A 15,533-nucleotide genomic window follows, 5' to 3' on the forward strand; every position below is an offset into this window, starting at 1 on the left:
TTCGGGAAACGAGCCAGGGTAGTTCTCTGCTATAAGTCCAACCCTGCAGTCGCCAGCTTGAAGGAGAAATATAATACTTGAAGATCTCACAGCTGGGAAGGTCCTGTGTATCACTGAGATTGGGTTGGGGGAGGGCATGGTCAAGGTCCGGGGCAGACCACCAGACCACACTGCTCCTGAAACAGAGGGCACCCTGGCTGAAAGCCTGGTTAGAATACTGCCCCGGGCCAGCCCCTTTGCAGAGCCGCCCAGCTCAAAAGAACATGGCCTCCCCGGTTGGAGGAGGGCAGAGCTCCCGGAAACATCCCCGTCAAGGAGAAGTACCGTTACTGTGTCTTAGGAAATAGCATCCCTTTCAATGTGTCTGCTGCTCGGCCTCTTGCCCTACTTCGATCTCCCAATGTGCCTGCTTTCAGCCCTACAAGCAGTACAACATGCTGAATGCCGACACGACCCGAAACCTCATGATTTGCTTCCTCTGGATCATGAAAAATGCCGATCAGAGCCTCCTTAGGAAGTGGATTGCTGACCTGCCATCAATGCAACTAAACAGGATTTTAGATCTCCTTTTCATCTGTGTCTCATGTTTTGAATACAAGGTATTGCTCAAGTTCTATCTTGTCTTGTCACTGTTCCCCTCTGTTTGGGCAGTGGGGGCATCCTTAACTTTGTCTTATTTCTGTATTAAAGTCCATAGCCTCTTTGTATATCCATAACCTATCTAGCTATGATAATTCCACCGGCAAAGAATCTCTTCCTTCTGCAGAGAGAACCTCATTCCCGTTAACAGGATTTCAGCCTTCGGGGCGTGTCTGTGTAGCACATGTCCAAACTGGCTGATGTCACCATGAAGTGTTCTGTCTTTAGGATTCTCCCCTTGAACAGAGATCTAACCAAACTTAATGTCCTTCTGCTTCTGTCCGATCCAGGGAAAACAGAGTTCTGACAAAGTCAGTACCCAAGTTCTGCAGAAGTCGAGGGATGTCAAGGCCAGGCTGGAAGAGGCTTTGCTCCGTGGGGAAGGGGCCAGAGGGGAGATGATGCGGCGCTGCCGGGCTCCAGGTGTGTTGGATCGGCCCTTCCCTGCTGTCAGCAGAACTTTGTACCCTTTGTGGGAAGGAGTGTCCTCCCCACATGATGAGTAGACACCATCACTTTCTTAAGATGTTATGGTAATAGAGACAAGCAGCTTCTGGGATTCTGTGCAAGATGTATGTGATGTTAGCCCCATTCCTCTAAGGGAAAGCTCCTTTCCTGAGATCACAAGAACCCTGGAAATGTCCTCAAATGGCATCTTCTGTTTCAAACTTGGTGGTGGTAAAAGGTCCCGTCCAAGAATGTGAGTCACAGGATGAGATTAATGGTGTCTCCCTCAAGGCTGACACTTCCCCCCAGGATATTTGAATAGTCTATGTAGATAGTTCTACTGGATAGTTCTGGTTCCAAGATCATCTTCTCAGATCATGCAGGGCACTATTAGAATGGATCCAATCCTCGCAACGGTCTCAGAGTGTGCCAGTCCTTCAGGGATCTCACCACATTAGGAATGATCTCCAAAAAGCTGAGTTCTTCTCTGTAGGATAGAGTGAAGTGTTCAGGCACCCTCAGTCTTATTCACTGTGCTCAAGAAAAGCAGAGTGACAGCTCCTTCTAGCAGTGGGACACCATGGTAGGGAACTTGGAAGGAGACGAGCTTTTTCAGTGGTGGTTGGACACCCTCTTTCAACACAAACACTCTCCTTTTCAATAATTCAGGGAGAACCCCCAATTTCACCGGAACCCTGTGTTCATGAGAAATGTGCTTGCTGACACTCCAGAGGGGCAGGTGTTCTTCTAAGCTCTAGCCTGTCAATCAAAGAGCAGGTCAGCCCAGACTTGGCTGTGGGCTTCGTCTCCCACCAGCACCCAGCATGGATTCTAATTAGCCAGAGGAGTGATGCTGAGTCCTCTCAGTTGAGCTTGTTACGGAACTTCTGGTTATCTTGCTACTGCTAATCAAATTCCTGTCGTGCATTTCTTAACTCCTAGGGAATGACCGATTTCCAGGCCTAAATGAAAATTTGAGATGGAGAAAAGAGCAGACACATTGGCGGCAAGCTAATGAGAAGCTAGATAAGTAAGTCACTCAGCAACTTTGTACTACTTTTACCTAAAGTTCAAAACTATTTTTCCCAGGCTACTTGTATTACTGAAACAACTACATCCTTCCAAGGGTAAGAAAATGAAACATCATTATCTGTGTAAATTCAGTTCATCCAGGGACCCGGGATAATCAAAGGTATAAAGAGTTATGATTTCCAGCCCTTAAACATTTATCACACTGATAAGCATTTAAAGAAAACTAATATTTAGCAATCTCAGCTAGCTTAAGAAAAGCCGCTGATGAGGCAGGACAGGGTACCCAGGACCACATCATTTCAATCCATATTTACACTCCAGAAATGTGTACAAAGATGTATATTCAGGGACATTTATGTCAGCATTACATAAAATTGTAAAAAAACTGGAACATTCTTAATGCTTAAGAATAGGGAAATATGTAATGAAATATTAGGTTGGCATTTAAATGTTTTCAAATCATTTTAATGATATGGGAAATGCTTATGATATAATGTTAAGTGAACAAAGCAGAACAGATACTTGTTTTTAGAGTACAATCTTAAACCTCCAGCTACACATAGTAAATACATTTTTAAAAGACTGAAGGGAAATTTATCAAAACATTAACCATGGTTTTCTTTGGGTGTTGAGAATATGTGTAAGTGATGTTTTCCTTTTTATACTTTGCTGTGTGTCCTACAACGGATCTGTATTATGATGTATTATCAGAAAACAATGCTAAAATGAAATGAAAGAAGAAAAATCCTGCTTGGATTGCAATATATGCTATATACGTATTGCTATAGGTGCAACAATTTGGACATATGAGTGCTAAAATGAAATTGAATAGATAGCACATATCAGCTGCTCCTCTTAGCAACAGGTAGCCTAATGAATCCTAGGGTTCACTGGCAAAACATTATATGGCTAAAGACACCCCCCCACACACACACACACTTGACAAGGCATAGGTAGGGTATCCCCATGGTGTATAAAGCGCCCATCATAAGGAGGGATGGGAGATGGGGCAGACTTGAGTAGCAGTGTTGTTTTGTAAATAAATATGTTACTATCTTGGTTGTTACCACAAGAATGAATCAATCTGGCTCACTTATGGGACTTTTGGGAGTCAAATTTATTTTAAAACACTAAGGAGGTAAATATTTTTATTGTATGTGTTACTTGCACAGCCCAGTTGTTGGTCTTATGAACAATATCCATTTGGTTTGGGTATTTTATGCTTGTTCTAAGTTCCCTGAACTGATTTATAAGATATTGGTTCTGAGAGTGCATAAGTTCTAGTTCAGGCAATGAAACCCGCCCCCTGCCCCCCCAAAATTAAAGAAATATTGTATGTAGTTAGTTGCCACAGAACTGCTTGGGTGGTTAGGCCATGAGATTAAAAGAAGAGCTTAACAAAGCATGTTTGCCTGGGCTGTGTGAGTGGATGTTTGGGGAAACCTTTCCCTTTTGCTGCAGAAACAACATAATACTGAGACTTTTCCATGCAGGGTGCACCAAACCGCTCCAGGTCAAGTCTCAGCCCTGAGCTACGGGATGGACTGCTCATAATCAGAGCTAATGATTCTCCTCTGATCATCTTCAGGGGTGATTTTTTAAAAAGAGAAAACATAGTAAAATTGTAACTGCTAAATTAAGCTATTTGGAAAACTTCTGTAATTATAATAGTGGTGTCTTTCACCTTTTTTCTTTCGGGTCACTTTTCAATTATTTTGGCTCTGTTTCTTTTAGAGCAGTCATTTTCAACCTGGGCTGTACATTAAAATCAACTGGGGAGCTTTCACACTCTCCCAGTTCCCAGGTGTACCCCAGGACAGTTAGCTTGGAATCTCCAGCAGCAGGACTCAGAAATCAGTATGTGGTGAAACTCCCTAGGTGTTTCTTGTGTAGTCAAATTTGAGAGCCATCGTTTTAAAAAAATGGCTTTTTAAAAATCAAACTAGTAGTGGTGATGGTTGCCCAACAAATATGAATGTACTTAACTGTACACTTAAAAATGGTTAAGGTGGTAAATTTTGTGTTATGTGTATTTTACCACAATTTAAAAATTTGGAAAAAAAAATCCAGATTAGGTCACTCTAGATCTGCACTGTCCAGTACAATAGCCAAGGTAGTACTATAAGTGAAAAATACATGCCAGATTTTGAACGTAGCACAAATAAAAGAATGTAAAATATCTCATTAGTAAGTTTTATTGTGATTACACATGAACTATTTTTTGATATATTGGGTTAAATAAAATATATTAACATTAATTTCACCTGTTTCTTTTGGCTTTTTCTGGTGTGGCTACTACAAAATAGAAAATGACACATGTGGCCCCCATTGTGTTTCTTTTGGATAGCTTTGCTCTAAATCTAAACCTCCAGTAAATTAATAAAAAGTAGCTTTTAAATTTCACTTATTTTACACAAATATTATCATTTGGAGAATGAGGAAAAAATGTAGAGCAGCTTGGGACCACAGAGCCTATCCTAAGCGTGAAAACATTTTTTTTTAATTAAAAAAAAAATTTTTTTAACATCTTTATTGGAGTATAATTGCGTTACAATGGTGTGTTAGTTTCTGCTTTATGACAAAGTGAATCAGCTATACATATACATATGTTCCCATATCTCTTCCCTCTTGCGTCTCCCTCCCTCCCACCCTCCCTATCCCACCCCTCTAGGTGGTCACAAAGCACCAAGTTGATCTCCCTGTGCTATGCGGCTGCTTCCCACTAGCTATCTACTTTATGTTTGGTAGTGTATATATGTCCGTGCCACTCTCTCACTTTGTCCCAGCTTACCCTTCCCCCTCCCCATGTCCTCAAGTCCATTCTCTAGTAGGTCTGCATCTTTATTCCCATCCTTCCCCTAGGTTCTTCAGGACCTTTTTTTTTTTTTTTAGATTCCATATATATGTGTTAGCATACGGTATTTGTTTTTCTCTTTCTGACTTACTTCACTCTGTATGACAGTCTCTAGGTCCATCCACCTCACTACAAATAACTCAATTTTGTTTCTTTTTATGGCTAATATCCCACTGTATATATGTGCCAGATCTTCTTTATCCATTCATCTGATGATGGACACCTAGGTTGCTTCCAGGTCCTGGCTATTGTAAATAGAGCTGCAATGAACATTGTGGTACATGACTCTTTTTGAATTATGGTTTTCTCAGGGTATATGCCCAGTAGTGGGATTGCTGGGTTGTATGGTAGTTCTATTTTTAGTCTTTTAAGGAACCTCCATGCTGTTCTCCATAGTGAAAACATTTAAAACACAGGGAAGGGACTTCCCTGGTGGCGCAGCGGATAAGAATCCGCTTGCCAATGCAGGGGACACGAGTTCGAACCCTTGTCTGGGAAGATCCCATGTGCCGAGGAGCAGCTAAGCCCGTGCACCACAACTACTGAGCCTGCGCTCTAGAGCCTGCGAGCCACAACTACTGAACCCACATGCCACAACTATTGAAACCCGCATGCCTAGAGCCCGTGCTCTGCAACAAGAGAAGCCACCACAATGAAAAGCCCGTGCACTGCAATGAAGAGTTGCCCCCGCTCGCCACAACTAGAGAAAGCCCACACAGAGCAGCAAAGACCCAACACAACCAAAAGTAAAAATTAAAATTAAATTAAAATAAAATAAATAAATAAAATTATGCAGGGAAATATTTATTCTGAGCCCTTGATGGTATGTAAGCCATAGCAATGCCCCCATCATTGGGTGAAGGGGACTCAAGCACAGCTAAGTGATTATCCTGGATCAAGAGTTTTGAGCTCATATCAGGATGCCCCAACCCCTATGGCAACATGTTGGCCACTGGGACATCTTGGGAAAGTTAATTCTTCACACTTTCCTTTCCTGGCCACTATATTCAGGAGATACAAAATGTCTCTTTCCATCTTCACTTGGATTTTATGAGAATGGATAAATTAATGCATAAAATGTTCTGATTCTTTAAAAAGGAACCTAATAGAGAAGCAGCACCAGGTAATTTCCCATTCCCTCGTGGGTAATAATCACTGACGTCCAGCAGGATGTTAGATGGCCTGCCCCACAGGAATGCAACCTTGCTTCCCATTGGAAAAGGACAAAAGGCCTATACTTGACTGTGCAACCCCAAGGCAGTCTTTGGAAAGTCAAGACACTGACTCTTCCCTGACCCAGTTCTGAAACATCATCCTTTCCGAATCAAGCAGCATCGCGATTAGCCACATTCACATCACACCCAGTCTCACCTCCTCTAGCTTGTTGCCGAGGCTTCTTGGCTCAGATCAGGAGATGGTTCTCATGGGTGAAACGCAAGAATGACCCTGAAGCTTTTTTTTTTTTTTTTTTTTTTGCGGTACGCGGGCCTCTCACTGTTGTGGCCTCTCCCGTTGTGGAGCACAGGCTCCGGACGCACAGGCTCAGCAGCCATGGCTCACGGGCCCAGCCGCTCCGCGGCATGTGGGATCTTCCCGGACCGGGGCACGAACCCGTGTCCCCTGCATCGGCAGGTGGACTCTCAACCACTGCGCCACCAGGCAAGCCCGACCCTGAAGCTTTAAGCACCAATCTGATTGGCTGACCTAATTGCTAGTAATAACCAATAATTGCTTTTTTACCCTTTTTGTTATTTTTTAAATTATCATTATTCATAGTAGGGGGGATGGGGATGGCCTGGAGACTTTACCTAGAAAGCCTTTTTAACCAGACACCAGTTACAGAAGGCACCTATATTCCTTAGTTACCAGTAACCGGCTGCTTTGTTTTCACTTCAAGATTGACTCTTCAGAAGATTTCTTTACACTTAGAATATAGATTACCATCACTGGGAAATGGCCAGATTTGATAGGCACTTTAATTTGACCTCTTTTTGTTTCTTAGAACAAAAGCAGAGTTAGATCAAGAAGCCTTGATCAGTGGCAATCTAGCTACCGAAGCAAATTTAATCATCCTGGATATGCAGGAAAACATTATCCAGGTGAGGACAACAAACAACTGATCTATTCAACGTGAATATGTTTACTAGAATTTAATAAGGAATTCTTTATAGAAAATTGTGAAAGAAATAAACAAGATATGAAATGCTTTTTGTTTAAATGAAATTGGGCAGTTTACCATTTACAATAGTGTCCACCTTAAAAATTCCAGTGATACTTACCAGACATCCTTCTGGATTCATTGACTTGAAGCTTGCTTGGAAAGAGTTAGGTGCTTGAAAGACTGACTCTCGTAGTTAAATCTGCCTGCACATGTGCAAAGTTTATAATGTGGGTGGTGGGCTTACAGTTCAGTATCTAGAATAGGGGTGGTAGGGGTTTTTTTTGATAGGTCAACTCCATTTGAATTATAGTTGATGTCTGTATGGGAGCTAAGATTATGACTGGGCTAGGTAAAAGGAGTGCTAAGTGTGATTAATGATGTCTGTTTTGGACACAGATTAGTGAAGAAAAATCATTTGTACCATGAATTTGCCATCCCTGCTGTAGAAAAGTGTTATATCAATGTGAATTTTATAGTAATACAATTCACCATACTAATTTCATTTTCTAAGTGAATGCTTCCAGAAATTCTCAAGACATCTAGGTGATAATGGGTTTTTAGTTAACCTGAAAAATGAGTCCTTACATGTTTCCAATGAAAAATCATTTATTAGAGGGCTAGAAGAAGAAATATTGTCGAAACATATTTGAACTTAGTAATCCAACTTTTAAGTTATCTTTTAAAAAGTGATTATTGTACAAAAATAAAGACCAAAAGTATATGGTACCTTTGATAAATACTTGTTATCAAATACTTGGCATCGGGCTTCCCTGGTGGCACAGTGGTTGAGAGTCCGCCTGCTGATGCAGGGGACACGGGTTCGTGCCCCGGTGCGGGAAGATCCCACGTGCCGCGGAGCAGCTGGGCCCGTGAGCCATGGCCGCTGAGCCTGCGCGTCCGGAGCCTGTGCTCCGCAACGGGAGAGGCCACAACAGTGAGAGGCCCGCGTACCGCAAAAAAAAAAAAAAACAACTTGGCATCATGTTGATTATATCTTTATACAATACTGCTTTGAGTGCTATATTCTTAACCCCAGTCCTCAAAATGTATTTACAGTTTTCAAAGGAAGCTGAAACTTATTTATCATTGATCTTGGGGACATTAGTCCTGCTGCAGCTGATAAATAAGCTTCTATTTAGAAACATCACTGCCACAAGCAGCCCCTAGTGTAATGGGAAGCCCACAATTGTGGTTTGAAAGCCCACAAGAAAAGCTGTGCCTTGTATACAAGGAAAGAACATTCCAAAAGCTGTTGCCCAGGATTGGGGGAAGGTGTACCTTATAACTTGGTTTAGCAGCCCAGAATTAGGCATAAATCCCAAATCAATTGGGAGTTTTGGAATAAAGTCATGTGGAAATAGGTCTTCAGCTCGCCTGGTAGTGGACGATATACGGGGTGCTTTCCCAAACCCTTAAGATCATAGACGGAGAGAGATGAAACATCAGCATCCCTGTGCGAATTGCCAAGAGCACCCACCTGTGTCTTCCCCCTCAGTTCATGGGCACAGCACAGGGATTCATTGATGCTGTTCTGTTCCCCCAGGCAAGCTCGGCTCTGGACTGTAAAGACAACCTGCTGGGAGGCGTGCTAAGGGTCCTGGTGAATTCTCTGAGCTGTGATCAGAGCACCACCTACCTGACTCACTGCTTTGCGACACTCCGTGCTCTCATTGCCAAGGTAAACATGGGACACTTGCTTTCTTACTCTTAATTAAGAGTTAAGATTCTCATCAATCTAGCTTCACGTTTCTTGCTTCAGGTGCACCAAAACCCACAGACCACTGTGTTAAGTGACACTACGGTAAAAGTCTTAAGGCTCATTAGGAAGGAAGCAGATACACTGATTCTACAGGACTCACCATAAAGAGGAAAAACAGTGCCTCTCACACTAGAAATGTGGGCCCAACTATAGAAATTTGAAATGGCCACTCACTGAAGACATGAGAGTAGAAATCAGTTGAGCAAACTTTGTTTTTCACCCTTTTTCTTTAGTACCTTATCTGAGTGAGATTCAATTCCTATACATGACTCCCATTCGTAAATCTTACAAAATATCATGTCATAAAATGCAGAAGGTTTAGAAATACATTTCTCCTAGCCTGAAGAATATAGATTTTCCTGAGGTAAAACAGTCTATTGCAGATTCCTATCTCCCCCTTTATTGAAAATCTCGGTTGATGCCTTCTATCTGGGATCTTTTACATTTAGAAAGTGGAATCCCAGGACTTTCCCTGGCGGTCCAGTGGTTAAGACTCTGCGCTTCCACTGCAGGGGTGCGTGTTCGATCCCTGGTCAGGGAACTAAGATCTGCAAGCCGTGCAGCGTGGCCGTGGAGGGTGGGTGGGAAAGAAAAAGAAAATAAAGTGGAATCTCTCTGCTCTCACCCGTCATTATCATTTACTCTTTCTCAGTCACCAGTAATTTCCAGGGAACCCAGTAAACTCAGGCTAATTCCTTCAGAGTTGGGACTTCAGCAGGGAAGGCAGCCTGGCTAACCGTGCAGCTAATTACACAGCCCTGATCTTAGCTGAGCAGCTCATAATGAGATCTTAAGTCGACTCCGTTGCTTCACTTCATCTTCCGATTCAAGGAACTCATCATCTGTATGGAGCAGCGCATTAATTCTTGTGGGCTTTTTGCTTGTCCAAGCAGCCGTTTCCATATTTCAACAGGCATCCAGTCCAGAAAGCGTACGATCGTGCCAAGTGACGTCTTATGGCCCCTGTGTCTCTCCTAGTTCGGCGACTTGCTGTTTGAGGAGGAAGTGGATCAGTGCGCGGACCTGTGTCAGCGAGTGCTGCATCACTGCGGCAGCAGCATGGACGTCGCCCGGAGCCAAGCCTGCGCCACTCTCTACCTCCTCATGAGGTTCAGCTTTGGAGCCACGAGCGTAAGCGCCCAGGGCGACCCAGAATCAGCAGAGAGAGTCAATGCGAAGCCCTGGGGGAGGAAGAGTGTGCACTATTGCAGTTGACTTCTGCCACGTGGGAAGGAAACAGTTGGGCGTGTAGATGGATAGCAGCTTTTGTTTGACTTTGCTTCTAGAAGTAAATTATTAAGATTGATGAATGCAGTGGTTTCCATCCGTGTGTTTCAATAAGAAATGAACAGATATGTGTAGATTCAAGGTTGTCATCTGTGGGAAAAAAAAATACAACAGAATTAGGACTTCAGAAGAGTTTGTCCTGTTTCTAAAATCTGATTGGTACCAGAATGACCTGTGGAAGAGAATTTGCAATGATCGCTATCGTCCACACCTGAGTGTTAATTGAAGCTTAGCAGCCTTTGGAATTCAGCTTTATTACAGCACCGTCTTAGTTTGTCTAGATTTTAGTATGTTCTTTTGGAATTTACATCTGTAGTCACGTTAATGCGTGTGCTCAACTGATATGAAAAGATAACTTGGCCCATGGAAGAAAGGCAGGGCCCTCAGAATGTATTAGGTATAACGATTTAAAAGCCTTTAGGACATTCCTCAGAGGCCAGAGGCCCTTGGAATAGCCACAGTTTTCCATGGGCCTAGAAGGAAAGGAGAAACAAAGTTGCTGCCTACCCAGAATCCAGAAATCTCAGAAATCTTGCCCACATAGATCCTGTTCCTCTTTACAGTTTAAATAAAGTTCCAAGAAGAGGAATCTTGACACAAAGGGAGACATCCTGTGACCCAACTCTGTAGGAACCTTCCAGCCTTGCTGCACGGAGCTGGTCAGGTCCTCAATGAAAACTTAAAGGGAACTGACAGATTTATGTCAGGGCAATAGCCACTTAAACCAGTTAAACAACAGTATGAGTCTTGAGCGAAGTATAGCTCATATTTCATTGGGAAAAAAAGGAAATGATTGAGACTGGGTTAAAGAAACACCGGAGACTTATTGGTATCTGGCTCTACTGCCTTCAATTATCTACTAGCTGAGTGCCTCTTATTTGTTCCATCATTATTTTTTCCTGACTCAGAACTTTGCAAGAGTAAAGATGCAAGTCACCATGTCTCTGGCATCTTTGGTGGGAAAAGCACCAGACTTTAATGAGGAGTACCTGAGAAGATCCTTGAGGACAATTTTGGCCTATGCGGAAGAAGACACAGACATGCAGACCACTCCTTTCCCCATGCAGGTAGACTGAAGAGCGTGCCTTGTCTGTGATCAGCCAGCTATAAACTTGTGTGTGTATGTATGTGTGTATATACACACACACACATATACATACTTATACATACATATATATGTGCATGTGTATATGTAGGTAATATATAATTCCATATAATATATTATATAACATATATAGTTATGGATTATATAATTTTTGTGAAATATATATATTATAATTATGTCATATGATACAGATAATTATATAACGTATTATGATATATATTAGATGGAATCTAAGCTGAGGTCCTAAGCTGCCTCCTACTTGGTATAAAAAGGTCTGATGTTCTAGAGTACAGTTGAGGGCTTTCAGGTTGCAGATAACTGAAACTAGTTCAAACTAATTTAACCAAGAAGGTGTTGGAGAGGGAAGATAATATAATGATTCAGGACTAATTCATGGATCCCAAGGGCCAACTCACATCTGGGCCTCGGAAGTGCCTGGACCTGCAAAGGTGAGGTCAAAGAGGATCCAGTCTAGATTCCCCTCACCTGGGCTCTCTCCTGTCTTAGCGAAGCCTGTCCATGGCTGCCCCTTGGACTTTCAATGCATCCTAACTTGTTACCATGGACTCCAAAGCTGAGACTGTTTGGGGCGTACACTTTTTTTTGCAGGTGGAAGAACTTCTCTGCAATCTGAATAGCATCTTATACGACACAGTGAAAATGAGGGAATTTCAGGAAGATCCTGAGATGCTTATGGATCTCATGTACAGGTAAACTTTTCTGGTAAAATCAAAAGGGTGTCACTTGAGGATCTAGGGTTTGTCACTATGAAGTTCTTATGAATATAATGATCACAGGAAATGTGGGTACACTGTTTTGGCTGACATCCAAAACTGTACTTAGAAATTGGTAGAAAATCACCACTCAGAGGGTGCTGATTCATGTACACGTTTTCAGAAAGATCTCCCTAATTTAAAGGGAGGTACTTATTTTTTGAAATTATTTTCTACTTACCATAGAATGAGAGAAAAGAACTATCACCTGTTACATGAATTATTTCTGAAATGTTTTTCCACTTACATTCAGACATACATGTAAGTTTTATTTAGAAATCATATTTTACTCTGTCATTTAAAATTTTGTCTTATAGTCCTTGTTTTAGGAGAAACTACTTACAAAGGCAAAATTGTTCTGATGCGATGTCATAAGCAGGATAGTACTTTTTTTTTTTTTTTTGGCTGCGTTGGGTCTTCGTTGCTGCACACGGGCTTTCTCTAGTTGCGGTGAGCAGGGGCTACTCTTCGTTGCGGTGCACAGGCTTCTCATCACAGTGGCTTCTCTTCTTGCGGAGCACGGCCTCTAGGCACGTGGGCTCAGTAGTTGTGGCACGCGGGCTCTAGAGCGCAGGCTCAGTAGTTGCGGCGCACGGGCTTAGTTGCTCCGCGGCATGTGGGATCTTCCCGGACTAGGGCTCGAACCCATGTCCCCTGCATTGGCAGGTGGATCCTTAACCACTGCGCCACCAGGGAAGCCCAAGGATAGTACTTTTGTCTTCTGTTATTTTTTTGCGAGAAAAGAAGAAAATTGCTAGAGCTCCATTCAAATAGACATCATTTTATCAGGGTTTTTTCCCCCCCATAAATCTTTAACTAAATCATAGCATTCCTGGCATCCTGCACAACCCAAACATGGAATGAAAAAAACTGGACTGATAGATGTTTGCCTCTTCTCTCATTCTCTGAACATGTAGGCAAAACTCTTACTGGGAAAAAAACTGGCCATGCACAATAGAAAAACACTGTCACTAACCGTTGTCCTTGAAACTTTCTCAACCCATCTTTAGAATTGCCAAGAGTTACCAAACATCTCCTGACCTGCGGCTGACCTGGCTCCAGAACATGGCGGAGAAGCACACCAAGGGGAAGTGCTACACAGAAGCTGCCATGTGCCTGGTGCACGCAGCTGCCTTAGTGGCTGAATATCTGAGCATGTTGGAGGACCACAGCTACCTGCCCGTGGGCAGCGTCAGCTTTCAGGTCGGGGGGACAAGTTTAGCTTTTCCTTTAGTGCAGTGGTTCTCAACTGGGGGCATTTGACAGTCTCTGAAGACATTTTAGGTTGTTACAACTGAGGGTGGGAAGGTGGGTGCTACTGACAGTTAATAGGTATAAACCAGGGATGCTGCTGAACACCCTACAATGCATAGGATAGCTCCCACCACAAAGCATTATCTGGCCCCAAACATCAATAATGCCAAGGTTGAAAAACCCTGCTTTAGTGTATTAAATTTGCCTCTTCTAATTGCTTTACCATCTTGGGTTTTTTTAAAAAATTTTTTTTTAATTTATTTATTTGTGTTTATTTTTGGCTGTGTTGGGTCTTCGTTGCTGCGTGCCGGCTTTCTCCAGTTGTGGTGAGCGGAGGCTACTCTTCGTTGCGGTGCACGGGCTTCTCATTGCAGTGGCTTCTCTTGTTGTGGAGCACGGGCTCTAGGCACGCGGGCTTCAGTAGTTGTGGCACGTGGGCTCAGTAGTTGTGGCTCACGGGCTGTAGAGCGCAGGCTCAGTAGTTGTGGTGCATGGGCTTAGTTGCTCTGCGGCACGTGGGATCCTCCCGGACCAGGGCTCGAACCCGTGTCCCCTGCATTGGCAGGCGGATTCCCAACCACTGTGCCATCAGGGAAGCCCCCCAAAAATTATTGTTTACAATAAATGTAGAGTCGATAGGCACTTTAGACATTCCCAAACACTTTCACGTCCATGATTTCATTTGGCCTTCCCCATAAACCAGTGAAACAGACAGAGAAGGTATTATTACTCCCACTTCACAGATAAACTGAGAGAGCAACTTTTCTAAGGTTATTTAAACCCTTTCTCAAAGACTTGTAGTTGGCACAGTATACTGACAGCTGTGAAAGTATTTTTTCTAAATACTGGAGAAATTATTTCCCTCAGGGCCCATTCCTTTTATTACACTCCCTAACTCTGTAATATCCTCCTCACTAATCTAAAATCAAGGAAGAACCAAATTGGGACTTCCCTGGTGGCGCAGTGGTTAAGAATCCGCCTGCCAATGCAGGGCACACGGGTTCGACCCCTGGTCCGGGAAGATCATGCCACAGAGCAACTAAGCCCGTGCGCCACAACTACTGAGCCTGCATTCTCGAGCCCGCGAGCCACAACTGCTGAAGCCCGCGCACCTAAAGCCCGTGCTCCGCAACAAGAGAAGCCACCACAATTAGAAGCACACTTCAACAAAGAGTAGCCCCCTCGCTACAACTAGAGAAAGCCCGCACGCAGCAATGAAGACCCAACGCAGCCAAAAACAAATAAATAAAATAAATAAATTTATTTTAAAAAAAAGAAAGAAAGAACCAAATTGACCTGGGAAGGGAAAAAAAGGGCTGGATCCATACTGTCTTAGGATGAGCTGAATATTACCCATAGTTAGCAGAGGGAAATTGTCTGCTAGGCCTGAAAGTTGGTTCAGGCTGGGATGCTCAGTGGCCACTTGGACTGTTTTGGCTGAGTAGTTTAAAACAGTCTTTAGAGGAAACAGAAAATTTTACGAGTGCTTTTAGAGGCATAATCTGTAGAAATGACAATCCCTGAAACCTGTAACCATATAGTACAGTAAGAAAGCCTTTTCAAGCCAGACTCACAGAGTCATTTACAAGTGTTTGGATTATTCTTGTTTGAATTTTCATGACTGATTTTTATAAAAGGCTCTGTTCTCATTGTTGCTCTTCAACACAATTTTGTGATGCTGTGTGAACCAGAAAGAGAGGACAGTTCAAAGTAGCTTTCCCAGGCTTATAGAGTAAGGCACAGAAACTGTTGCTGGTAGCCAGGAGCTTCTGATTTCCTGAATACTGTTCACTAGGCAATCTGGGTATTGCCTCATACCGCTAATTCCTCCTTTCTTACGGTCTTCAGTAACAATAGTATTTATTCTATCATTTTATTCTCAGCAAACAAATTTTATTCTCAATTCAGGAATGTTCATTATAAAGCCAAAAATTTAATTCTTATCCAAACAGCATAAAAAATCATATCTGATTTTGAATCACATAAAAGTGAAGAAAGGTATAAAAATCAATTTTAGACATATTTGCTTTTTTGTAAAATTTATTTTGGCCATACGATATTAGCAAGGATAAATATTATAAGTGCTACTCTTTCAATTACCAGAAATCTCTGGGTTTAACACTTAATGTGGAATTATATCAACCTCTTGTCTTGTTTCATTACTATTGCTTATAAATTCTTTTTAATTTGCCTATCGTAAGTCATGCCAAGGTGAGTAGAAT

General features: G+C 42.6%; 1 protein-coding gene across 1 annotated transcript in view; it reads left to right on the top strand.

Annotated features, from left to right (window-relative positions):
- The window catches only part of DOCK8 (dedicator of cytokinesis 8), a 221,854-nt gene that overhangs the window by 180,647 nt on the left and 25,674 nt on the right, over positions 1 to 15,533 (top strand). Inside the window, exons 31-39 of the mRNA XM_067744237.1 lie at positions 417 to 599; positions 930 to 1,062; positions 2,029 to 2,116; positions 6,975 to 7,071; positions 8,677 to 8,811; positions 9,871 to 10,023; positions 11,088 to 11,246; positions 11,894 to 11,994; positions 13,068 to 13,260. Of these exons, the coding sequence (XP_067600338.1) occupies positions 417 to 599; positions 930 to 1,062; positions 2,029 to 2,116; positions 6,975 to 7,071; positions 8,677 to 8,811; positions 9,871 to 10,023; positions 11,088 to 11,246; positions 11,894 to 11,994; positions 13,068 to 13,260 (1,242 nt within the window). The remainder of the gene's footprint in view (positions 1 to 416; positions 600 to 929; positions 1,063 to 2,028; positions 2,117 to 6,974; positions 7,072 to 8,676; positions 8,812 to 9,870; positions 10,024 to 11,087; positions 11,247 to 11,893; positions 11,995 to 13,067; positions 13,261 to 15,533) is intronic.

Source organism: Pseudorca crassidens, chromosome 7, assembly GCF_039906515.1.
Source record: "Pseudorca crassidens isolate mPseCra1 chromosome 7, mPseCra1.hap1, whole genome shotgun sequence".
Classification (NCBI taxonomy): domain Eukaryota; kingdom Metazoa; phylum Chordata; class Mammalia; order Artiodactyla; family Delphinidae; genus Pseudorca; species Pseudorca crassidens.